Source organism: Excalfactoria chinensis, chromosome 2 (genome assembly GCF_039878825.1).
Source record: "Excalfactoria chinensis isolate bCotChi1 chromosome 2, bCotChi1.hap2, whole genome shotgun sequence".
Taxonomy (NCBI): Eukaryota; Metazoa; Chordata; class Aves; order Galliformes; family Phasianidae; genus Excalfactoria; species Excalfactoria chinensis.
The window spans coordinates 97,801,547-97,829,062 of NC_092826.1; the positions used below are offsets into that span (position 1 = coordinate 97,801,547).

Consider the following 27,516-nt stretch of genomic DNA (forward strand, 5'->3'; position numbering starts at 1 on the left):
CCTAACTGCTGGCTCAGTCTGTGAAGTCTGTCAGGCAGCTGTTGTCTCTCAGCAGTGCTCAAGGCACAGCCATTAATATGGGATTCTCACAGTGAATACCAGTCCCTGAGTACTCAGGTGAGGATCTCAATTTCAGCTACTATAGTTGAAGTAAAATATGTTCAAGCTGAGTGTTCAGTGTGGTGTATAACTTCAAGTGGCTCAACAGAAGCACCAGTCTGAACTTTCCATTTATCAGATCTCCTAGAACTGTCACCATAAATAAATGAAGGTGAGTGAGATACAGTCTTCAGACTGCACATCCTGTACCGATTTCGGTAGCTTTAGCAGCTTGTGGAGGCTGTACTGTTATCCTTCCCAGCTTCTCCATCCTTCCCATATTTAGAAAATTAAAAATGCTCTATCTCAAACAGAGGAATCTGACTCAGACAAATTTAGATCGAGAGAGTGAAACTTCTGCTTAGTTTTCTCCCTTCCCTGATTCTGTAGTCTCAGTGGTTTCATATTCCTGACCATGTTTTTACTTCTAATTTTTTATTTCTTATTTTCTGCTTTGTGTTCCTCTACGTGCTACAGCTACTTTCTGTTACGTCACTGTCTCTTTACAGACAACATGCTTTATTTACCCTGTGAAAGTACTGAACTGCCACCCACAATAGCTTACAAGACAGTTGTTGCTTATTTCAGAGGGAGGTGAAATCTTGTGGCTTCCAGATGCATCAAGGCAAGCTTTTTGACTGTTATGGGGAGCAGTTTTCTGTCCTATTACAGCAGCCGGATGATTATTTACATCTTGTTTATCCAGAGATTTCCTGCTTCTTTATGGGTAAGTAACCCTAAATCTGATTTCATCATTGTTCTGCATCTACTGTGAGTTTTCATTACTTATAAAATGATATTTTAAAAAAATTTCTCTGTTATTTCCAAGTCTGCTTGCACAAAAAAGAACGTCTGCCATGAATGCTCATAGTGGATGCATGCAACTTGTTTTAAGTTGACACAGTGCTTAAAGAATGTTGTTTTTCCTTCCATGCGTTTGGAAAGACTTATTTTTCTATAATATTCTTAAACTAGACTTGGCAACCATGATAACCACATGCCAGAAACTGAGCTGGTAGCATCTCCCTTACAAGGAAAGGCTGAGGGAGCTGAGTCTCTCTAGCTTGGAGGAGACTGAGGGGTGACCTCATTCATGTTTATAAATATGTAAAGGGTGTGTGTTAGCAGGATGGAGTCAGGCTCTTAGTGACATCCAGTGATAGGACAAGGGGCACTGGGTGTAAGATGGAACATAACGACATTCCACAGAAATGCTAGAAAAAACTTCTTCACTGTAAGGGTAACAGAACACAGGAACAGGCTGCCCAGAGAGGTTGTGGGGTTTCCTTCTCTGGAGACATTCAAGACGCACCTGGACATATTCCTGCGTGGTGTAATCTTGGTGTTTCTGCTCTGGCAGGAGGAGTGGACTAGATGATCTTTCAAGGTCCCTTCCAATCCTTGACAATCTGTGATTCTGTGATAAAAGTAAAGGTTCTTTCCTTGGATTAGCTTTTCACCTCAGATGGTAACCAGAGGTGTGGTGTATTGCTTGAGAATGAGTCCTGAGGAGGATGAACCCTCCCAGCAGCCAAAGACTTCTGTGGCTCTTCCAGAAGACAAGACAAACAAGGTGACTGCATCACAGAAAGCTTTTCAGCTCCTTACATTTCCTGTTTGCCTTAGGAACGTAAGTCACTCAATTTCATTGCAAAGGAGTTGATGTTGTAAGTTCTATACATTCCTCTTGATCAGAGTGGTTTAACTGATTCTAGAGTGTTTTCTTTTATCTGAGTTGCTTCCTTCTCCTAACTGACCAAAGACTGTGTTTCACTGATAGTTGTGCTGGAAAGTCCAAACATCAGCATATAGTTTGCCATTGCCTTAGAACTGTTTCTATCTGCCTGTAGGCAAGCCTATTCCCAAACATAGCAACCACAGTAAGAAGCAAAGTATGCTTTCTATTTCATTTTCTGCACAGCATTACACCACAAAAGCAGCAAAACAATCAGGCACTGCAGCAAAAGACATATCATGCTCACCACAGGAAAGATACACCCTCAGAGGTTTCATCACCAAGGTGGATAACTCAAGACAGCATTAGCTCGTGTCCACCTCCTTTTCTTCACTTCTGACTTGTCATGAACAAGGAACATCTCTTGGGATGTTCATCAACATCAAGGCTGAGGACATCTCTTGGGAGTTCAGTCTTCTTGCAGCATTCTCCATTCCAGACAGAACTGCATCACTCACTCACTAGCAAAACATTCCTGGAGTGACAGGAATCATAATGGGTGATTTCTGTTTACCAACTGAGCCTCTTAAAGGCTCACTCTCATTCTCTTCACTGCTCAAGATGATGGACAGAGGCAAAGATTAGACAACCAATGATCTTTCTCAGCAACTTACATGGGAGATATGCCTACTACTCTGATTTTCATCAGATGCAACTATAGTCCCCATATAGATGTTGTACAACACAGAGTAGGAAACAGAACTTGATTGAGAACTGGCTGGCCCAAGCCATTTGTGTCCAGGAGAACATCAGTGTTGCTAATATTTTCTTCACAACACATCAGTCAGCTTGTCAGACCTTCCATTTTCTCTATTTTTATGCTTTAATCCATCCTCACTCCTCTATATTACAATGCTGTAAGACTCCATTTGCACCAAGTAGAACTAGACAGCAAATAGAGATCATAGAAGAGCTAAGCCATGAAAGTTACTGTATTAACTAGATATTTGCTTTAACTTTTTTGTTCCTCTTCATGGTTCTGTAGTTAGTGAGAAACAGTTCTATTGCTTCTCTGGAAACAACACTACGAGTCAAACTGTTTTTCCTCATAAAGATTAAGCATGTAGTCTCTCAGATTTCTGGTGTGATTTATTGAGGGGCGTGCTGAAGCCACCAGGACAAATTACTTCCAAAATAAAGCAGATAAGCAACAGCTGTTCACTCACTTATATTTTTCACTGCCTACCTGAGCAATGTTTTTTGTTGGCAAAAGCATGGAGGTAACTGTGCCTGCAGGGAGCCAGACTCTGGGAGATGCCGCACCAGGGTTGCCAACCTTTGTGATGCAAGTAGTGAGTATCTCTGCAAGGTTCCATGCCTGACACCCACTTTGTGTCCACCTTCACTAAGGGCATCACTGCCTTCTCATGTCCCATGTTCCACAGGGTCCAGTCCACAGGATATTATGTTTATCATGATGTTCATGTTGCTAAGATTCCTTGTATTATTATAAGGCTGATCTCAACCATCTTAGGAAAATAGTGCCCATTACTTATAGAGTAGAACTGTTTGGAAATAGTATCCAGCCCCACAGAAACTGAGGGATCACAGGGATCTAGGACTACTCAGGAGGTACTGACTGAGGACAACAAACAAGAAGTAACATTCCTTTGCTGATATTTAGGTCAATACTATTTAACATCTGCATTAATGACTTGACTAATGAGGTGGGGTGCACCTCAGTCATTTTGAGGCTGTTGACAAATTAGACAGGTGGTTGGTAAACTCGAAGGCAAGGCTATAGGTCATTAAGGGAGAACTGGACAGACTGGAAAAATAAAGCTGGAGGAAGATCACAAAGGGTAGCAATGGAAAATGCAAATCTCCACACTTGGGACTGAATAAACTCATGAAATAGTATGGGCTGAGCACTGCCAGTCTAGAAAGCAAGGTTTACAGGAAAGAATCAGGAGGTACCTGGTAAACAAGAAGCTGAACATGAGCCAGGGCAGACAAAAAAGCCAACTGTATTTTGGGCTGCGTTACCAAGAGCACAGGTAGATCTTAGTGCTGTCTTTATCTCCCCCATGAGAGACAATAGACAAAGATGGAGCCAGATGTTTCCCAGCCTTACATAGCAATAGAACAAGAGGCAATAGGTATGAATTGCAGCATGGGAAATTTCACTTACATGTTAGAAAAATGTTCGCTGTGAGTCAAATATTGGAATAAATGCCCATGGATAATATGCTCTCCATCCTTGGAGATATTCAAACTACTGGACTGGCACTGAACAACCTGACATAAATTTTCCAACTTTGAGACAAAAGTTAAAACAAATAACCTCCAGAAGTCCATATCCTGTATTATCTTAGTGCTCTGAATGTGGATCAGGCTTTATGACCAACGAATAAAACTACATTCCCATGTACAGTGAAATATTTACTCCTCAAAGGATCAAAGTCTCAGGGCTTTTCAATGCCTTTGTCTATATCAGTGTTTAGAATGAGCAGCTCTTAAAAAATCTTACAGATGTTTTTGGCCTGAAGCAACGGTGAGGTTATTTTATTTCACAAAGTTAATCTGAGAAGTTTTGTTCTGTAACTCCTGATAGTTACTGAAGGGCAGCCTACACTCTGAAGCATAAGGCACAGCATTAGAGATACAGTCTAATCCTGATTCAGTAACACACTTGCTGTGTGACTTTGAAGACATCATTTGATCTATTTATGCTTTTTCTTTGCAACATCTAATATAGGGCTAGTAGAATATTACTCAGATGAGACAAATTCAACATTGCTCTGAATTTTTGCATTTAGGTGTAGTGGAAAATATTGCTGTACTTTTTGTTTTATGAGAAGCCTCACTAAATTTTAATATTGTGTTTATTTTAATTTTTAAACTGCAGATCACTGAAATCTTACAAGAATATTTTACGAACTCAACCAGTAATTGGAGCAATAGTTTCCTTATTAAAAACTAAGAAGAGGAGTTAGACATTGCTAGGAATAGTGCTATATTTCCCTACTCAATTACTTTTTATCTCAGAGAATCTTGACAAAGGGATAGTACCGAACATTTAATGAGCTTTTGAATTTAAAAGTCCCCAAGCGTATCCCTGTAATTGGAAGAAGGAGAAATCCTTATTCTGAATACTTTTGTTATTCATACAGAAACTCCCAGGAATGTATCTTCAAGATTAGAAAAGAAGTGAGTTTGTTCTGCTACTTCCTATGTAGTCAGGTTTTGCAGATACACTGCTGCAGCTCTGATACAAGATTCATAAATTAAAGAGGATGAAGGAATTCTTCTAGCTCCTTTGCGTGTACCTCTGCTGCTTTGACACATTTTTGGTTACAGATACATGCATTGAATACAGATAAGAATACAGACGATAGTGTTTAGTGAAGAGAGCAATTACAATAGCAATTCCCTGCCAAAACCTCCTTCTCCTTACATTACTTCTCATTTATAAGCAAGTCAGTATTTTTCGTTAATAAAAAAACAGTAGTGTACATACAGCACATCAGAACTTCTCTCTTTGGAAGACTCTATCATTCAAGAATGAGACAGAAATATTTCAAGTGTTCCAGAAAACACCGAACCTTGCAGGCTGCCCTGCTTCATGTTTGCCACATATGTTTTATTGCTGCATCATGAAGAAAGTGCTTGCAAGGTCTCTCAGGTCAATATATCCATCATTTACACTGTATCAATCCTACATATGGGGCTTTAAGTGTCATCAGAGTGGGCATACTCAGACCATGGAATGCACAAAATCTTTGTGCTAACTCACGTTCAAGTGTTTTCTGAGCAGCCAAGGAAATGTGGAGAAGCTGAGTGACCTTCATACCACAGGAGAGATGTCTGTATCCATAAATCCACATACCTGCTTATGATCTCTTTCCTGTACATGCACTTTTCCACTTTCAGTCCTACCAGTACTCTGTCTTTCCTGCTGCTGTAATGGCTTACAAGTGGATACGTTTCACATTAAATGGCAATACTTAATATGCAGGGAACAGAACAGGAATAGTTTAAAAAAAAAAACAACAAAAACACAACAAAACAACCAAACAGAAGAACACAATTGGTCTGAGCACACTTGTGGTTTATGGGCACTGGATGGTATTTCAGGAAGAAGAAAGAGCTTTGTTGCAATTGCATTTCCTCAGCAACACTTCTCTGTTAAGTCAGAGAGATGTGCAGAGTGAGGGAAGTCTCCTGCTACACCAATGGAGAGTCTGCAGGTAAGTGCTGGAAAGATACTCAGCAGAGGTATTGGAGTTAGACATGCAGGAAGAGAATTTTCTTCCCTCACTTGGAGAAGGGAAATGTTAAAATCAGAAGAGAAGGCTGCAGATTTGGATGGACCGTAAAGGTTCTTGGTGGGAGATAAACTTTAAGCTGGGAGAAAATGTATAGGATCTAAGTTAGAAGTGCTTCAGGTTTTTACTTCTCTGGGGGCAATTGTGAATGTCAGATTTTGTGCAATTTTTTGAAACAGAGCACAAGATGTGTATTATGTGCATCAGGAGTGTCAGAAAGGCACCTGGGATCCTTTTTAAACAACACCTCCATCTGCAAAACGCTTCCCCAAAATTAATTTATTAAAAGGAAGCTTAACCTATAAATCCAAGAGTAATGTTAGTAATGTCAGCAAGCAATCTTTAAACAAAGATAAAGAAGGAAATTTCCATACTGCTTCTGTTAGCTTTCAGACTGGCTTTGATGAAATAATCACCTCAGTCCGTGAGAATCCCAACTCTCCCTGACAGTCCAAGGTGCTGTAAGGTCTGCCATCTGTGTGCTGCTTTTGGACACCTTCCCTGATGCTTTCAGGCACTTGTTCAGCCCTGCGAGGATGGCTAGTGAGTAGTTTAGCATCCACTTCTTGAGGGGCTCCGGGTAGCTGATTTAGCCACTGGTTATCTGCTCTGATACTGAATTTTACATCACTCTCCTCCTCTTGTTCAGTGTGTGCAAGAGGCCATCAAGAATTCAACAAAGGAATCATGCATGACAGTTTTTCTTCTATGTTACTGATGTTGAAGAGCTTTCCCCCTAGCCAGGAAGAGCAACTAAGTGCCTTCCTCTGTAAACCGGGGGAAAAAAGAGAGATACACATAAATCACATAGAACAGAGGTGTAGTTGGAAAGAAGAGAAAAATAATCAGAGCATACAACAGCAAAGCGACTTGGTTAACTAAACGTTGGCTGATGAATGCGTACATTATTCAGGTAGCTTAGAAGTTTGCTTGGACTCTGGGACTTTGCTGGTTGATCATGTACTAGGGTGATGATTTTTACCTCTGCAGGAACAGCAGCAGCCTTTTTTTTTTTCACCCTTATTATAAACGCACAGCTGAGAATTAGCAGGAATTAGCAGGATTGTTTTCTCACCCTTCACTTCAAACTGTATCATCTTTGTGCCGTTATAAGTAAAAACATACAAGTAACTTCCAGCAGGGAAAACTACGCTGTAAACTTTAATGGCACAATTTACACCTCAGTACCTTGCTGCTGTCCAGGAGTTTCTCACTGCATGTCAGCTTAAGTCTCCCTGATGTTCTTAGCACCCACAGAAAGATATCACCCCTTTGGATATGCTGTTTATATGTGGTCCCCCAAAAAACGTGTCTGCTGCTCTGCAGGTTGTGAGTCAAGCAGACTCATCTTGCTAAGAAAACTGCTGCAAGAACAAAACATTGTTGAAAAGTGGTGCTGAGCACAGTGGGCTACTCTGCCTTGTCTTGTTGCATGATTCTATGCTATGTGCTTGCAATTCATTCTGGAAAGTAAAGTTACCAGCCTCCTAAGTATGTTGTCAGAAGCAACCAGAGTCTGAGAAGATTCTCCTTGCCATTTTATATATCAAAAATCTAGCAATACCAGTAACTGGATAAAATAGTTAAAATTCTGTTCCATTATGTTTCTGAGGCTGTAAGAAAGCATTAGTAGTGCTAGTGACAGTATTTGAAGGAATTTTTGAGGCCGAGAGCTATCAAATGGTGAAAAGATTGATGTAAGAATGATTTCTTTTGGAGAAAAGTATCTATCAACCTATAAAGAGCACTGCACTGTCTTTATTTGTCCTTCTGCAGTGCCTTCCATAATTAAACAATTTGCTAAGTAGGTGAGGAGAGTACTGCTGGCAACATCTACGTTGAGTTTAAGCAACGTGTTTGACATGGTCATCCTCAGCATCTTATTGGAAGTCTAACAAGATACAGACTAGACAGATTGACTGTGAAATGGGTGGAAAACTGGCTAAACTGCTATCTGAAATAGTTGTGGTTAATAGTTTTGTGGTTAACAGGCAGCCATAACAAGCAGAGTTCCTCAAGGGTCAATACTGAGCCTAAAACTATCAATAATTTTATAGAAACTCAAGATGGCAGGTTTGAATGCATCCTCAGCAAATTTGCAAATTACACCAAATTGGAAGATGGAAAATGCTGAAAGGAGGGTCACCAAACAGGAAGATTGTGATAGGCTGGAAGATCAGATCAAGAAGAACTGCATTATGTTTAGCAAAGGCAATAGTGAAATCCTATGCTCTGGACAGAGTAGTCCAATGCAACAGTTTTGGGAAGAAAGAGGATTGACTGGCTAGGGTGCAGCCTGAGGTGTCCTGGTGGATGGCAACCTGAACATATGCCAGCTGTGTGCCCTTACAGCTTACCTTTGAAGGGAAACCTTGTTGTAGGTGGCATCAGCATGAGTAGAGACAACAGATCAAAGGTGTGTTTGTGCTATTCCAATTACAACCTGTTTGGCTACATTTAGGTTATTGTGCCTGGTTTCATCTCCTTCTCAAGCAGACTGAAAAATACAAAGTGATGGAATCACCCTTGTTGTAAATAGAAATGCTTGAATTGATGGGACTTTGGAGAATCCGTTCTAAGGTCCTACTTTCAACAGCAGGGGGTTGACTGTAGAGTCTTTAGAGATCCCCACCAACCTGAATGTTTTTATGATTCAACAGGCACAACAGCAACAAACTTGAATGTGCGTACGTACAGTGTTACATAGAGGTACATAAACTAGCTCTGTAGAGTGTAACTGAAGCATCAAATAGGCTATAGTTCCTAGGTTTAGGAATCTGGAATAAGTTAGACCAAAGGGAACATCACAACACAAGCTTATCACCAGTTATCTATCTGAAGATCTTTCTGCATAGCTTTGCATTATGGATTGTGTGCATGTCTCAGACTCACGAGGTACAATACTTACCTTCTGTTAACAATGCCATATCAAACGACTGCATGAGTTCTGTTCTTTTATCAATGAAACAACAACATGCTCAGTCTGTTTCTTGATCAGAAAAAACAAAACAAAACAAAACAAAACAAAATTACAGGGAAAAATATGTAGGTTGCTCCAAAAGTAATGCATCCTATTTATTTCCATGGAAATTATAGCATTATAGATTCAAAGAGCACAGTAGCATTATTTAATAGTACACATTCTCAGCTACAAAACAACTTTGCTTCATACACACTTCCATGTCAGATGAAATTTGATCAGATTGCCCCTCTGCTGCCATCTGTCACAAGGCAACGACATGCACCAGAATACTGATACGAAGGTTCAGCCTCTACTGCCATACCACCAACATCCTCTTCGGATGTTGTGGGCCAACATAGTAAAATAAATTAAGGTCCATTACTTTTGGAGCAGCAAAAAAAATCGTAACAAAATTTAGTGCTGGAACTTCTCACTAGATTAATTGATTTCTTGATTTCTTCCTAACCTGGAAGAGCTTTCTTATACGCTGATGAAATTAAGCTAATGTGAGAATAATCTTAGGAGTGAGAAGGCATTGATCACCAGGTGAGCTGAGATGTCCACTAGCTTGTCTAGTGAAAAGTGAATCTGAAAATAAAGTGGAGGTGGCTTGTGATATAGAATTCATTATGTTGTTGTCAGCTCACTGAACAGAATGAAATCTTCCTTTCTAAAGTGAAAGAAAGCGGAAAGAGGTTTCAGCTAAGGTAAGGGAGGCATAACAGAAAATCTGCAGTGGATATTCAGAAGGCACTGATGTGTCTGCACTTTGCATTGTCTTAATGATACTTCACAGTGAATCATAAGGCCTCTCACCATGAAAGCTGTAGAAGTCATTGAATCACTTCCAGAAATGATCCTGATTTCCTGAAGCAAAGAGAAAAGAATTGGGAAACAATGGGTATCCCTGCTCAGTGAGTTGATATTTCTCATTTCCAATTTAATGGAACAGTTAAACAAATCAGCCGTGTGCTTTACTTTCCTTACCTTCTTGAATCCTTAACACCACTGAAATCAGCAGAGAAACTATGTCTGGGATGTGTTCAAGCTAGTACTTAATTTGCTAAATTGAGAGCAAGATACAATACAGTTACAGAAGCACACTATTATGTTCAATCAGAGTTCCTGTAGGCATGGGCTATTGCTTACTATGTGCATGCTGTACCAAATTATTATTTGGGCCTTCTCTCCATCATGCTGCACTAACTTCTTCCTTCCTTCCTTCCTTCCTTCCTTCCTTCCTTCCTTCCTTCCTTCCTTCCTTCCTTCCTTCCTTCCTTCCTTCCTTCCTTCCTTCCTTCCTTCCTTCCTTCCTTCCTTCCTTCCTTCCTTCCTTCCTTCCTTCCTTCCTTCCTTCCTTCCTTCCTTCCTTCCTTCCTTCCTTCCTTCCTTCCTTCCTTCCTTCCTTCCTTCCTTCCTTCCTTCCTTCCTTCCTTCCTTCCTTCCTTCCTTCCTTCCTTTTCCTTCCTTCCTTCCTTCCTTCCTTCCTTCCTTTTCCTTCCTTCCTTCCTTCCTTCCTTCCTTCCTTCCTTCCTTCCTTCCTTCCTTCCTTCCTTCCTTCCTTCCTTCCTTCCTTCCTTCCTTCCTTCCTTCCTTCCTTCCTTCCTTCCTTCCTTCCTTCCTTCCTTCCTTCCTTCCTTCCTTCCTTCCTTCCTTCCTTCCTTCCTTCCTTCCTTCCTTCCTTCCTTCCTTCCTTCCTTCCTTCCTTCCTTCCTTCCTTCCTTCCTTCCTTCCTTCCTTCCTTCCTTCCTTCCTTCCTTCCTTCCTTCCTTCCTTCCTTCCTTCCTTCTCCTTCCTTCCTTCCTTTTCCTTCCTTCCTTCCTTCCTTCCTTCCTTCCTTCCTTCCTTCCTTCCTTCCTTCCTTCCTTCCTTCCTTCCTTCCTTCCTTCCTTCCTTCCTTCCTTCCTTCCTTCCTTCCTTCCTTCCTTCCTTCCTTCCTTCCTTCCTTCCTTCCTTCCTTCCTTCCTTCCTTCCTTCTCCTTCCTTCCTTCCTTTTCCTTCCTTCCTCCCTTCCTTCCTTCCTCCCTTCCTTCCTTCCTTCCTTCCTTCCTTCCTTCCTTCCTTCCTTCCTTCCTTCCTTCCTTCCTTCCTTCCTTCCTCCCTTCCTTCCTTCCTCCCTTCCTTCCTTCCTTCCTTCCTTCCTTCCTTCCTTCCTTCCTTCCTTCCTTCCTTCCTTCCTTCCTTCCTTCCTTCCTTCCTTCCTTCCTTCCTTCCTTCCTTCCTTCCTTCCTTCCTTCCTTCCTTCCTTCCTTCCTTCCTTCCTTCCTTCCTTCCTTCCTTCCTTCCTTCCTTCCTTCCTTCCTTCCTTCCTTCCTTCCTTCCTTCCTTCCTTCCTTCCTTCCTTCCTTCCACAAGCACTATGGCCCAAGATTTTATGCAGACTTTTGTGTCAATGAAAGGGAAAGAGAGACTCAGGGAGAGCAAGTTAGAGAGACAGTGGGATGAAAGGTACAGAACAATAGCTCTTATGTTAGCTGTTTCAGCATCTGTTCCTGGTTGGGCACCATAGCTGCATACACCCTTTCTACTCTGCCCTGGTGGAGCCACTTTCAGAATGCTGTGTCCAGTTCTGGGCTCCCCAGTTAAAAAAAGACAGGGATCTCTAGAAGAAGTCCAACAAGGTGCCACAAAGATAATGAGGGGCATGGAGCATCTCCCGCATGAGGAAAGGCTGAGAGACCTGGGTCTGCTCAGTGTGGGGAAAAAAAGACTAAGTAGGGATTTGATTAATGTTGATAAATATAAATAGGGAGATGGGAGGCAAATGGATAAGGCCAGGCTCTTCTTGATGGTAACAAGAAGTTAACACAAATGCTTATTATTAGATCAGAACAGAAGTCTCTAGATGTAATAGTAAAGTGAGCCATTTCAGCCCAAACAAGCTGATGTACCAGAGCAGTTGCATGCACATAGTGCCTCATTTCATTATGCATTCTTTACTTTTTTGGCCAGGGAAGGCTCTTGCAAATAGATTTACTTCTTGAATGCAGTGCAGAACATTCCTTGCAGTACATTCCTCATTTCTGAAAGATATATGAAGAACTAAATTCCAAGCTCCAGTCTTACCCAGAGGTAGTACTGCAGTATTGTCTTTCATTGTGCCCGTGCTGATGGATGGGAAGCATCTTTAGTATCTAACTAGCAATACTGGCAATAAGCTTTGCTTTCAGTACTTCTCCTATGCAGACAATCTAGGCTAATGCAGGGAGGTATGTTCCATTGCCAACATAGAGAGCACATGTATGTATGCTTAATTTTATATCTATATACATGTGAATACTCATCAGGAAAGTGACTGTTACTAAAATGATTCTTTTTTCTTGCATTCTATGATAGCATTTGTTTCATATCTGCAGTCAGAAATCAAATGAAACAATAGATCAGAGAGCAAATCAGTATTAGCAATTGCAGGAAACATAGTGAGAACAAGTAGCAATGGACTTGTGCTGCATATCTATAAAAAATATTCTACCCTAAAACACGCTTCCTTCCTTAGCAGGCAGTTAGCAAGAGGCTAGTACATAATTCAAACAAATTTTAGGGTAAGCACTATAGTTTCAGGTGAAGAGAATGTCTTTTTCTTCTCAGATGGACGTGTATACGTATTTGATTTGCATGACAGTGAACATGTGATTTCATTCTCTGCAGTCCATTGTCAACCTTATGGCAAGAGTAGTGCGCCTCTTTGTCAATCAGCTTCACCCTCCATTATTTTTTTTTAATCTTGGTGAGAACAAGCACTGATAAGTGAATACCTGTGCTGGATTCCCTATGATAGGAAAGAAATGTGCAGCTGTTAAAAATAAATCACGCAACTTCTGTAAAGGCCCCTTTAGAGTCAGCACATACAGATTTTCTTTGTAGCTCTGACTGCTCCTGCCTTCCTCAGTAACAGTGTAGACAAAGCAGAGTGCCAACAGAAAACATAAGGTATGGAGAAAATAAGGCAAATTACTAGAGTTAGAATATTTTTTTTGTCTAGGTTTGAGATGCTTATCCCACACTATCAAACTAGTAGTACAACAGATTTTTATATGGATTTGTTTGGTGGGTTTTTTGTTGTTGTTGTTGCTGTTGTTTCTGTAGTCCTCTAGTGAGAGATCCGGGTCATGGAAAGGCCTGAACAGAAATTTGAGGCAGTTTTACTGATGCTCTGTTCTTCAAAACAAAGTGAGGTACAATTTCAGTTCTTGCAAAGAAGAGAAAGGTAATGGGGGAGACTGAGGGTGAAGTCTTTCTCTACACCACTTTGGCTCAGGCATTTTTCAGCTAATTTCTTTTGAGTAATAATGCCTGGGTATAATATCTTGCAAAATGTTTTCTTTTGTTTCTAGAAAAGGGAACAAGAAGGGAAAACCCAGCCGTGTTTCCACTTCTCACAGGAGTTTGAATTTATCTCTCTGCTGTGCAAAATGTGAAATGTGGAATTGCAAGTCACATTTTCTTCCTTACACTTTTTTGCAGAATGTTCTTTCAGATGTGTCACAGGCACTGTTTCTCTCTCATAGGATGCTTTATACCACCTGGGTGACAGCCATAAACTACAACTGCTTCAGAACCCAGATAGAGACATTTTAAGAAACCTATTGCCTACAAAATGTTTTCAGCTGATATTGATACTGAACATTTTTCTTTTCGTGGTTAATTATTATCTTTCTATTCAGGTGCTTGAAATAATAAGGCATTATTAGAAATAATTAGGCATTAGAAATATGAGTCAAAAATGTAATTGTCTTAGTCTCAACTAAAAGTTAATTTAGCTGCATACTAAATTTCAGTTATTCGTGTTAGCAGCTGATCTTTTGCTTACTGATAAATTGCAATTAACCTGTCACAATTAGAGCATAATTACTAATTCAGCCAGTTCTTACAGAGTAGGACCTGGTCCATAACTTGCACAGGACAGACTCTGAACAGATCTCAGCTTTGAGTCAGGAGGATAAGATGTAGCAGAAGATGCATTCCCCATGTGTCATCCTTGTACCAGATACTATGCTTGCTTCAGGACACTGCTCTGACTCATCAAAAGAAAAGGTGTGTGGAATAGGACCATGTTTGGGATTCGTCATCCTACAGATAAGTCTACTAAAACCAGCTCTTTCAGTCAACCATACATGGAAATCCAATTTTTTCCCCCCAGTTTCTCAGAGGATAAATGAAAATCGTACCCAATGTCAGGAAACTAAACTTTGTTTTATCTGCACAGCTCCATGGTATCTCTACTGCAGGATTTTAGAAGGTGGTTTCAGAGACTGTCTTCATGCCATAGTTGCTATTGGCTGATTTATATTCAGACATAACTCAAAGGGAAAACTGAAGAAGCAGGACCTTAATCTGCTGTCCAATTGCGTTCTACCAGAGATACCATCAGTGAAACAGGAACTACATTGTATTAAAATTGTATAGCAGAGAGAAAAATCAGGTTCGTGGCTTATTACAGGACTGTAATTAATACAGGACTGTACAGGACTTATTACAGTTTATACAAAGGCTGCTCTGAAAGTAAGTCCTCTTCTTCTGTTATGTCAGACCACAACACCAAAGGTGGATGTTGGTGGTATAGCAGTAGAGGCTGAACCTTTCCATTAATATTGCATTACATTTTGTTGCTGTATGACAAACAGCAGCAGAGGGGCAGTCTGATAAAATGGTGTCTGACATGGAAGTGTGTGTAAAGCAAAAGTGTGTCACTGAATTCCTCCATGAAAAAGAAAAGGGTACCCACTGACATTTATCGACACTTGCTGAACATTTGTGGAGACCAAACAGTGGATATGAGCTCAGTGAGGTGATGGGTGGTTTGCAAAAGTCTCCTCATCTGTCTAGAGAAGTTTATTTACCCAGGAAACCGTCCTTAGCACATTGTGTAATGTTTTGAAACCCACTCTATCTCTGGTTTAGGAATCCCTCTGGGGCCCTGATTCTCTGCATGGCATCATCTCAGTGCTTTCAAAAAGTGTCACTCCAGCTTTACCAGCAGGTAGCTAAGTCAGGTTACCCACAATTGCATTTTAGGTGTTCAGGTGGATGTTATATTCTGTTTTCTGCCACCTACATAAGTGAAGGAAAGTAGTTTCTCAAAAGACCAAACCGTCACATCTGCATACTTCCCACCACCCTGTATTGTCTGCTTCTGAATTAGCACTCCTGATCTCAAGTCCTGACATAATAACTGCAGAAAATCAAAACACCTGGGTTGCCATGGTTATTCTATGTATGTCTCCAAGTTCAGAACAGCTGAAAAAATCATCGACTGCAGGTATTATGCCTGAGAAGAAAGCAAACAGCTCTCATTTCTCAAGGATCTTTCAGACGATCCAGAGCTAAGGAGCCTTGATGCTACTTGGAGCTCAGGACAAGTAGTCCTTGAAATCTAGGCCAGACTCTCAACTGTTTTAAAGCAGTCTTGGCTCATGGAACTGTTCTTGTAATGCAAATTTAAACTAGTTGATGGCTTCATACAGGTGATATAATGAGACTATGCAAAAATGCTATCCTAATCCTTTAACATTTTGGGACACTGATCAGACCCTCAAAAATTACTTACAACTTACAAAATATATACATTTCTGGCACAAATGTTTAAATTCAGCTGATATACAATGTTTTAAAGCAATCACATTCTCTCTCCAGCTTAGAATATTAATGGTGAAAATCTGAATGCATCAGTCTGAAATCTGCTATTTGAATTGCAGTGAGAGAAATATGCTCCAGAAATTTAACATTCTGGTGATAAATTCTTGGGCAAAATTGCATCAGTTTAGCATGGAAAGTAAATTGTAATTATGCATATTAAGTTCTAGGTAAGTTCCTATCTAGAACTAACTACAGCTTAGAAATAAACAAAGATAGTGATGTCTGTCCCAGAGCGAACTCTGGTAATTGAGTGTTGATTTTCACTTTGAGTAGTGAAAGAACTGAAAATCTGTTGCAGAGCGCAAACAGTGCATAAGTAACTTAACATGGTAAGCAACATTTTTGATAATTACTCAGGAAAATAACACTGTTATGTATCAACAATATTATATAACTCAAACATGATGCAATCATTATAAATGTCAAAATAATAGATGTTTGAACATATCGTATGTGCTCACTTATTCTATGAATCAATGACATTATAAAAGATAAAAAAAGCAATAAATTAAATACTACCTGCAGATCTTAACATTATCATTACCTTCTTACTGTTATTGCCATGTATTTATTCTAGAGCATGGCTAGAGGAGCCAAGACAACAGGACTTGATCTAAGGATATCCTAACATTATGTCTAGCTTTACAACAGTGGTTTCTGCTTTTCAGCTTAGCATGGAGATAATTATATGCGTGTCTATTAGCAGGGCTTTGAAATCAAATGCAGAAAGATATTACATAGGAGCTGGTTATTACTATTATCACCACTTTATTACTACTATCTGTACCTCTTTTGCTGTTGGTCACTATTAAAATTGTGAAATATGAAAAAGAAGGTCTCTAACAAGAGCAGTCTGTTGTGAAGTACCACAGAACAGCATGTCCCTGGTGTTTTTTAACCAGTGTGAAGCAATAGGATGTAGTCAGTTAAGGCGTTCTTACATAAGACTATATCTAAATGGTGGATGTTAATACCCTTGCTTTCAAATGCATTGTACCCAAATATAACAGTTAGATGTTAATACCCTTGCTTCCAAATGCACTACACCCAAATATAACAGTGTGTTCTGACAGAAATGAGTAAAGCTTGCAGGAGGGCAAAGCTGACCTTGCTCAGACTCATAACAGAGGCTCTGTCCTGCAGTAAGTCATGTCTTATTACAAGCACCATACAACCACTGCTCCCAGTAAGTCCTCAATACTGATATGGCTAATATTTATTTACTAAAATCTTCTAGTCCGATTTTTTTAGCACTGCACACATGCAGTGAGTCCCAAGAGATCCAAATGCTGAGCAACAATCTTGGCAGAAAGCATGGATGAGATGTGGCACAAAGTGCATCCCTGTACTTGGATGTCTCTCCCTTATGCATATCCAGACTCACACTTTTGTCAGATGCAGTACAGATCATGCTCCCGTACTCCTGTTTTTTTTTAATCAAAACATTCTTTCAAGTGATCCCTTCAGCCCTAGAAGCAGCCTTCCAAACAATCATCTCTATGGGGTTTACATTTGTGTGTAAACTTGTTTATTTTAGACAGTAGAAAACCACAACTACTCAGAAACAGGAGGCTTTGAAGACTCCCAATGGCCAATAAATTGCCATAAATTAAGGGAAGGGGATAGTAATGCGTAAACCAAAGGACCATTTCTTCTCCCCATGACTTGTCACTGAGAAAGCAAGCAGTATTTCTTTTGAGGCTGAGTGCTTATGAATATCCCTGCCCTCACAAAGCTGAGCTCATGGTTGCTGCTCTGTCAAAGGAATAAGTAAAGCAAAGGCACTTTAAAATTGCAGGTGTTTCACTTTTTGTTCTTAGAGCTTACATGCAGTGAGGAGACAAGTGAGCAACACTCAAAGAGTGGAGATAGATAAACGCTAAAGTATAAGCACACACAGAATGAACAAACGACATGGCTGGCAATGCTTTTAAAATGAATTTGCAACTTTAAAAATAACAGTGCCTGATTTGCTAGTATCATTTTGAACTGCTTTCAAAGTTCTTCTGCACAACTGTTTTCATCATTTGCGTCTGTAATTTCCTAGTACAGGAAGGCATTGCTTCAACCTTTTTTGTAATGATAACTGCTAGTTCTTAATTTTTTTTGGTTTGCATGTGTGTGTTTGCTATGCAGCCTCGTAAAGAACAGAAGGGTAAATTTGTTCTCTTCAATAATTTGAATGATAAATAATCAGGAAGACTCCACAGCTTCTATTTTCATGTATAATCAATGAAAATCACAAACAAAAGAGGGCTCAACATCTTTTTCCATCTTATTCATGTTTCTGTAGACTGAACTTAAACTGGAAAAAGCCAGGATAATGATGACACAGCCCACAAGACATGAGTAAAAGTCAGAGGATGTGAATGAGTTAGAGGAATCACTAAAAGTAGATCATATATGTAATGTGCATTGTTTTCATTTAAACAGAAATCTATTCTTCAAAATTCAGGTGTGTGTGGTTATTTTGAAATTAAGAGAATACTGCGATTATTCTAGTAACATATTCTGCACTACTATAACACAGCATGGAATTTGAGCATATCGAAAAGCAATTACGATGCTCTCAACAGAGAGCAGGTCTGAGACTAAATGAGGATGTTTGTGAAACAAATGCACATTTTAAGCAGGCTTTTGTGAAACAATATTTGTGTTTTGCACTGCTGCCAACCTGGTTTAATTTATTGCAGAGATGTCAGTTTTGACAAATGTTTCTTTTTCCATTTTGTTAAGTGCGTCAAAAATAGAATTCTTTCTTCTGAATTGAACTTTTCCCCTCTGCAAATTTAAATGAAACTTCTCAGTTGGTTGCATGCAGGCTTCAAAAGCTTCTTCTGCATAATCCGACTGTCAGAACACATGAAAATCCATGTGAAGCCTGCCAATCCCTCAGCACATGTATACAGGAGGCTAACTTTTGCCGACATTTGTTATACAGACAGTAGAGCTCACTGTTTGGCAGAGACTGTAGGACTGTCATCTTTGCTGACAAATGTGATTTATTTATTTACTTGTGGATAAGCTGATATAATACTGATATAACATACTGGTAACTGCTGAACCTGCCTGGGAAAACAGTAAGCAGTGAAGAGGACAAGTCAGTGGTGGACTGATCTGGACTGCTAAGTCAGGGACAAACTAACAACATGCATTCTACTACTGTGAAATGCAAAGGTGTTCACCTAAGAAGCAAAGAGTAGGAACACGGTGTTGATGGCAATTCACCGAGGACCCACGAGTAACACCGGAATAGAGAGAGGATAAGAATCTCTTATCTGTATGTATATATTGGGAAAACAAAGATTTGACAAGAACTTTTAAATCAAAAGTCAAAAACATCAGCATATACTATGCCTGGAAGTTAAACATGTAGGATAAAAGAGAAATAAACTCCTGTAGGTTGGAATGAATAAGCTTTCACCAGGAAGATTTTTAAAGAGACTGAATTGTTTGTATAAATAACATGATTTAGCCTGACCAGAGCAGCAGTTCTGTGGATTGTGTTGTGCAGGAAGTAACACAAAATGAATGTAATGGTGTTATCCGCGCTGGTAACTGATAACTCTTAAAAGCATACAAATCTTTTTGCTGATAATATTTCTGAAAGTACCCAGCATCTGGCCTTTTGGTGATCTACCTCTGTTTTCAGAATAGAGTGTAACTCTTTCAGCAACATCCCTGAGCCTTTGGTACCAGCAGATGTATCTTTAAGTGCTGCGGCATTCAAATGAAGTAGTTGCCATCATTGCCTCATGGCGGGTTAAAGAATCATAGAATTGCATGTGTTGAAAGGGACGTTCATAGGTCATCTATTCCAACTCCCCTGAAATGAACAGGGGCACCTACAGCTACATCAGGTTGCTCAGAGCCCTGTCCATCCTGACCTTGAATGTCTCCAGAGACAAGGCACCCACAGCTTTTCTGAGCAACCTCTTCCAGTGCTTCACCACCTTTCAGTAAAGAATTTCCAACTAATATCTAATTTAAAACTTCACATTTTGGTTTAAAACCATTCCCCCTTGTCCTATCACTATCAGATCCTGTGATAGTCAGTCTCCCTGCTTTTTATAAGCTCCCTTAAAGTACTGGAAGGCTGCAGTGAGGACTTCCAGAACCTTCCCTTCTCTAAAGCTAACCAAACCCAGCTCCCTTAAACTTTCTTCATAAGAAAGGTGCTCCAGCCCTCTGACCACTTTCATGACCCTCCTCTGGACCTGCTCTAACAGATACATACAAGAAATGGCTCACTTGTAAGAGCTACATCTTTTCTCATTCCATGTACCTCCTGTAAAATTCTGGCCAAATGAATTTCTAGTTGTAATTCACAACAGTGGGTTGTAGCAATGTGACTGTCAATACAACAGGAAGCCTCATCTTACCCGAGAGCAGCATTTCCTCTGTGAAACACCTTAAATCATGCAATACTCTGTCTTCGTCATGCAATGACATTTCAGTTGGATGCTTGTAGCAGTGAGAACCTCATAAGATTATTAAATAGATCATTAAATATATCCTATTTGCTGGTAATTTTTATTTATGTATGTATGTATTTATTTATTTTTGAGATTAAAGAAAATGAGATTTCCAGCAGAGTCTTAGAAAGAAGGAAGTTAGCAATACTACAAAATTCTGCAGAAGCCTGTATTTCAGTGACCAAGTAGGCATTAATAGATCCTTAGCTATCTACCTAATAGGTCTGTATGAGGATAATACCAGTGATCTGACTTCTGCTCATCTTTCTCTTCCTTCTTTCAGATCAAATTTCATTGCTGGACTCTGAACAGTGACCACGAGAGGTCCTTCCTCTCACAGCATAGCACTGCTACTGGGAATGCTAACATCTATTTACACTTGCAACATGTTGCCTTTAGAGCCATGACACCTCTTAAACTTTAAATATGCATTTTAAATTAAAACAGTGTGATAATGCCACTTTTCAGAGACATCTTTTCAAATTAAAGTTTAACAGCTTGAAAAACTGATGAGTTGCTGTTGCTAATGTCTTCTGGCTTGCATGGCACTGAGGCTGAAATGCAGCATCTCAGAAATGAAAACAGAACAGGAAGGAACTTCTATGGTTTCTGATGCAAAAGCTACAGTGTGATATGCCAATAAGCAGCACCTTTAAGAAGAAGGTCTTCTTTGTGTCTGATTTTACTTTCTAACATAGAAGGTCAGAATGTGCCAACAAACATTACATGTGATTTTGAGGTATGGGAGTTTTGTTTATGTTGAATGCACTAAAATGCCTGAAGTCTTAGATTCATTGTTGTAACTAGAGAATAACTGATTTTTCAGTGTGAAAAGAGATACTGATTACTGTAATGGCGAATTTCTAGAAACATTGCTAAGAAAAAATAAATACATCTGAGACACATTACAGATATAGTCATCTCACTCTAAGCAAAACAGGTTTATAGGACTTATGCAGATATTTATATAGATATAAAACCAAACATATTTTCCAAGGGAGAGGGGATTTTTAAATAACTTTTTCCCTCCCAGTGTATTTATGAAAAGTAACTGAGCTACCAATCAGACAAAGTGATACAGGTACTTCTTCGTGAAGTTAACTTCCTCACAATATCAAAAGAAAAGATTCCAAAAACTCATTCAAGAAGAAAAACTTCTGTTGCGAGATTTCACAGGTGAAATGAAAGATGTACCAGAGTCAGTTTTAAATTATATTATTCAGGTTGTGTTAGCAGTACAGCTGGGATAGTACAAAGCCCAGAGTTGTTCAGTTTTTCAAGCTTTCTTTCTGTGACCCCAGTGTGGACATCCTCTTGATACTTCCATAGATTCTTGCTTCAGGAGGATGCCCTACCTGAATACTTCTTCTCTTACACTCTTTTGTAATACTTAAAAATACTAACAGAAATAGTGTTTAGACTTCTCAAAATTGTATTTAATCTCCCTTTGAGCTGACATTATATTAAGAATGTACAGCATACTTATTAAAATTTCCATTAATCTCCATCAGATCTGGCCAGGAAATCTTATTTACTATAACCCAAAATGTCCTTTCCTTACATTTTTTTTACATCCTATTTTGTAACACCCTGACACCATGTATTAGATGTGAAATCGCCCTGAGCACCAGAACAGCATAGCCCACACTGCTCAGGCTGGCAGGATCAAAGCAGGATCTCCATGGAGCCAGCGTGTCCATAGGACTTAATTTCTTATTCAGATGCAGGAGTTGACTGTAGTGCATACAAAACAAAATGTATAGCTTTGATCTAAAAATACATGGTTATTTTCTGGCTTAGGGAAGGGCAGATTTGTGCTGCAGATAAACAAATGGATGGATGACTAGCAGAACTGAAACACTGCATCTGCTGCTCACTGAAGAAACATGCACATGCTCAGGAAAGTGGTGAACTAGTAACAGAGAGTTGAAAACCACCACAGTCATGATTTCTCTAGGGATCTCTTATTTGCATTTTCTACACGATCATGGGTGTTTTTGAGGGAATGGTTTGTAATGTTGTAGTCTACTGCAGGTTCTATTCCTGAGGTTTTCAACATCTTTCTCTAGGCTGGAGGATTTTTGAATAACCATCACTGCTGTTTCCGAGTGTTAGATTCCACCATTATGTCTCAAGTCAGAACCAGATTGAAAGCTCTTCTGGTTTTTCAGGTGGGTTCTCTGTTATTCTCATCTTACCTCAGTATTTACGTATTCTTTCATTTTTAGGATATGTACAAGGAAGATTTCAGAAATATGACTGAAGAGAACACAGCCAGCAATGGCTCCTTCTGCGCCTTTGCCTACACCAACACCACAAGAGCTATCCTGATTACAGTCTACTCTGTTGCCTTTGCTGGAGGTGGGATAGGGTCCACTGCAATGTCGTTTGTGCTGGTCAAGATGAACAGTCTGTCTGTGACCACTACAGCCATCATTAATCTAGTTGTGGTACATGGTCTACTTCTCCTCACTGTGCCCTTCCGTCTGCACTACTATGTCAATAAGGAGTGGATCTTCCACATGCCATTCTGTAAAATGGTGAGTGCTATGGTGCACATCCACATGTACCTGACTTTCCTATTCTACGTGATCACACTGGTGATCCGGTGGTTGGTCTTCTTCCAATGGAAGGATAAGGTAGAGTTTTATAGGAAGCTACATGCCATTGCCGCAAGTGTTGCTGTGTGGGTCATTGTCATTGTCTTCATGGTGCCACTCTTCTACATTCAGTATGGACGCTCGGGGATGTATGATGACAAAGTGTGCTTTAAATTCCATAAGGAGCTAAAACTGGAGAGCATCAAAGTCCTGAACTACCTAATAATTGCAGCTGTCACCTTAATTACTTCTGTTCTCCTGGGCCTGCAGATTTTTATTCTGGTCAAAGTATCGAGAAAACTCTCCACCTCTCTCTGGTCACACCAAGAGTTCTGGGCCCAGGTGAAGAACTTGATATTCATCTGTGTCATCATAATTTGCTTCCTTCCCTATCACCTCTTCAGAGCCCACTACATAAAGCATGCAAATGACAGTGAGCAGCTGGAAAGCTACAATGAAGTTTTTTTGAGCCTGACTGCCCTCAGCTGCCTGGATCTGCTGTTCTTTGTGCTGAGTGGAAGCCGTCTCTTCAAACAAAAGGTTGGCATGCTTCGAAGAAAGCTGTCCTGCTGCTAGCTCCAACTGTGTGGGGACCTGGATCTGGAAAAGCACAGTGCTGGAGAGGCATGGCAAATACACTCCTCAACACGTCAAAGGAAGCGCTGGGAACAACGTAAACTTGCTCCCCAAAATAATGGGGTAAACCATCTATCATTTCTCAGATGGTTGACTGGGGGCCTACCTCTGGGATTTCCTCACAGCCCTGCTTAGTGAGAAGTGGATACACCTTGAAGAGTAGGAGGAAAGAGCATGGGCTCATCAATTTTATTTTTTACATCAAGCTTTGTGAGCTCTAAGGCACCACAATGAAACTCAAGAGAATTTGCAAAGTGTGTTGAAACACAGACACAAAAAACCATAATTTTTAATGGAATTTCAGGCAGAGTTTTGAAGTGTAAAGATCCATAACATTTTCCACCTACGTATCTTATTTATTTCTTGCAAACTCTCATAAAATATTGATGAAGCTATTGTTCCACTTAAATGTGTGTTACTTTAATGTAAAGACAAGCGTAACTTCCCAAATGTACTGAGCAACTCAAACAACGCTTTGAAACCAAACTATCAACACATATTTAATTCTTTAGAAGATCTTCTCAGAATCACTTCTTGGAGATGTTATCGCTGTAACAGAAAAACAGTTTTGTTCTCCTTTCTGTACTGTGGTACCATCTCCAGCAGAAAATATTACATATCATCACTGAATATTGTATATTTAGACTAAAAGCTACAGAACTGTTCAATTTTTAATAAATAATAATGCTGAGAATCATTGTAATTAGATAATTCAGGCAACAGTTGTCCTCTCTTAAAAAGTCAAATATTTTATGTTTCCATGGTAAATGTAAAGCATTTTTTCTTTCACCTGTGTTGATTTTATGCAGTTATCAAGTTTGTACCAAAAAAAGTAATTATGTACCTTTAACATGAAATCAATTCTATAAATGTTGTACCCTGGATTAGTAGAAGAAAATAAAACGATACTGCGCAGATTGGAGGGACAGAGAAAGCTAACGAACCTGGTATATCTAAAAAGCTTACTATACCTCAGTGACACAGTGTGAGTTGCTGTTTCTGAAGAGAGAATTAATCTGTATTTGAAAAGAGGAAAAAAATCAGCAAAATAATTCCATGCAAGACATCCAGGATTTCATATCTCTTCTGTTTTACACCTATCCCCCCAAAAAAAACTATAAAATTGTGACACGAGATGACAATGACTGATTTATCTTTCTTCCTCTTGACATCTGTAAAAGGTCGTATTCTTAATTTAGTCAGTAGAATAATATCTTGATATTTTGACAAATCATGGGTTAGCAGCTGATTAATTTCCAGTGGAAATCTTCTCTTATGAGGCTGCTGAAATCCACCTTATCCCATTCCTGAATCTTTCCATTTCTTGCTACTTCATCATCTCTTTCTTACCATACAGCAATCAAACTGTTGGGTCTTCCTGTACCTGCGTAATCTCACTGCTATCTCACGTTGCTTTTGGTCCCCTCAAATAGTGATGTCCAAGATGGTTACATCATAGGATCCTATTTCTTCCAAATTCTTGTTTTCCCTGTTTTCCTTCCTGATTCAGGCTCTATTGTGTGTCTGAGTAGATCTGACTATGAGAGGTTATTTTCAGGTCAGTCTGAGTGCTGCTACTTGACAGTGAAAATTTGTGATTTGGAAATCACTGAGGTTCACAAGGGAGATGTGGGGGTGCTTGCATGGCCCACTCTTGGCAAACTGTCTGGATCACAACAGCTGTTAGGAGAGCATTGTGAGAGTTTGCAGTGTGTGTGGATCTGAAACAAAACTGTTTGAGGTGTTTGCCACAAGAGCATCGTGTTAAAGAGGAGGAGGACCACCAGCCATATTAAACGGTAACTGTGAAACTACAGAGACATTTAAAACAAGGAAAAAGTCATCTTGAATGTGTAGTCCGCTGACTGCCAATTAACTATGTGTCATCATGAAAGCAATAATCTATTCCGATCCCTATTTAGTTCAAAAATAGATGAACAAAACAGTTTTACCCTGTAGCAGGAAAGAACTGGTATGGCAGGTTGGGCTCAAAGAGGTTACAGGCTGGCAGCCGGTCACTAGTGGGATTCTGCAGGGCTCTGTCTTAGGGCCAGTTCTCTTTAATATTTTCATAAATCATTCAGATGCATGACTTGATGGTATACTAAGTGAAGTCTGCAGGTGACACTAAACTGGGAGGAGCTGGTGACACCCTTGAGGGCAGAGAGGCCTTGCAGAGAGATCTTGACAAATGTGAGTGCTGGGCAGTCACCAATGGCATAAAGTTTAACAAGAGCACCAGATTCTGCACCTAGGATGCAGCAACCCTATTCCAGTGCTGGAGTTCAAGAAGCATTTGAACAGTGCTCTCAGACACGGGGCTCAAACTTTGGGTGGCCCTGCATTGAGTCAGGAGTTGAACTGCCAGTCCTTGTGGATCCCTTCCAACTAGGGATAGTCTATGATTCTATGGTACATTTCTGTTTCCTCTCGTAGCAACATCTTTGGTAAAGAAAAATGAATTATGTGCATCCTGTAAGCACTTCACATCTTTGTAACGCTATATTATAAGCCTTTTTAAATAATAAAGTTTTTTATAAAAAAAAAAAAAAGCACGTATTTCAAACAGTATGTTCTGATCATATAGCTTAACTACTCTTGTATGTCTTAAAATGGGTAGTGGTTTAATTTTTGTAAAAATGTATATGTTTGCAACACCATGGCATCACAAAAATACCACACAGTGGGTGATTTTTTTCTCCATATAGAAATGGATGCTAGTAATTGTAATGTTAAAAAATCATGCTGATGAGCAGAATTAGGGGGATGCAATTCCATGCTTTGAGTTGCTGCCAGGCAATGATGTGGAAGGACAGAAGTCTGAAATCCTCCTGAAAATTGAAATGTAGACAGGGCCAGATCAGCATCTGAAATGTAGCCAAGCAGCTCCTGTGAACAATGATGATGGAGATAGTAGTGGGGAGCTGCAAATGTCGAGGAGCCAGTCTGTATAGGAAAAGGGAATTTCCAGTTACCACCAACTATTTGGTCAAAGGCACCAGTGCCTATAAAGACACTCTGATTTTGCTAAATTTCTGTTACAGAGATTAGAAAACAACCACACAAGAACAACAACAAGAGCTCTATTACAGCAGGACATACAGGACATAGGCCCTGCAGAAGATGGTGTGGAAGAGAATAGGAATGCAGAATATAAGCCTGTTTCTGCCCTACAGACACAAGGTAACAGACTGTTTCTGGACATCATCTCATGCTGTTTACCTAACCTCTAAAACTGCCAAAAAGTGAACTCCCACAGACAGGAGCAAGCTAAACTTCCATTAGCCTTTGTTCCTACTTCTACATTATCCTCTCACCTGCATCAGTCTCCCCGCTAGTTCACCAGTGAGTCATGAAAAACCATGTTAATGCCAGGATAAATACAACAAGCTTGTTTTTTTGCAATACTGCTAGTCTGAGGTATTTATCAGACTTCAGTCCTCGTTTTCTCATCCCTCTCAGGCTTCAATTTTTTTCTCCTAGGCAGTTTTACCCAGACCTTTATCACCTGACGTAACAAAAAACGGCTTGTAAACTAAACTCATTTTGCACGAACAAAGTCATCCCTGCAGCAAATTGCCTTCAGAAGTTTAAATCCAAATTGGAACATAAACTTTATGTGTTATGATGATACTGTTGAAGCAGCTACTCTGAAAAAAAACAAACAAATAAACAAAAAAAAACAAAACAAAAACAAAAACACATAAGAACAATAAAAATAAAAATTTTGAAGTTCCTTCAAGAAATGTCCTTTTCTGTCACTTGTTACAGAAAGGGACTGGAGATATAAGTCATTTCAGAAAATACTGGTCACATTATTACACTATTCAACTCCATACTTTACTTGGGGACCACTCAAAATATCTAATCACAGAACTGCAGAATGCCCTGGGATGAAAAGGACCACAGTGATAATCTGATTTCACTGCCCCTGCTATGTCCAGTGTTGCCAACCACTGGACCAGGCTGCCCACCGCCACATCCAGCCTGGCCTTGAATGCCTCCAGGGATGGGGCATCCACAGCCTCCTTGGGCAACCTGTTCAATCTAGCATTTAATGAAATGTCTGTATATAAGCTTCTAATGGGGGAGGTCAAATATCAGC

At 39.8% G+C, this 27,516-nt stretch overlaps 1 protein-coding gene across 2 annotated transcripts; it reads left to right on the forward strand.

Annotated features, from left to right (window-relative positions):
- Positions 1–701: 701 nt before the first annotated feature.
- LOC140248905 (probable G-protein coupled receptor 141) lies at positions 702–23,627 on the forward strand. 2 transcript variants are annotated; one of them, XM_072330035.1, is made up of 2 exons: positions 702–826; positions 22,404–23,627. In XM_072330035.1, the coding sequence occupies exons 1-2, from the start codon at positions 743–745 to the stop codon at positions 23,349–23,351; spliced, it is 1,032 nt and encodes a 343-aa protein (XP_072186136.1). In that variant the 5' UTR covers positions 702–742; the 3' UTR covers positions 23,352–23,627. The 2 variants fall into 2 exon arrangements, with proteins under 2 accessions (XP_072186136.1, XP_072186137.1); XM_072330036.1 differs by lacking the exon at positions 702–826 and adding an exon at positions 20,791–20,914.
- Positions 23,628–27,516: the final 3,889 nt, after the last annotated feature.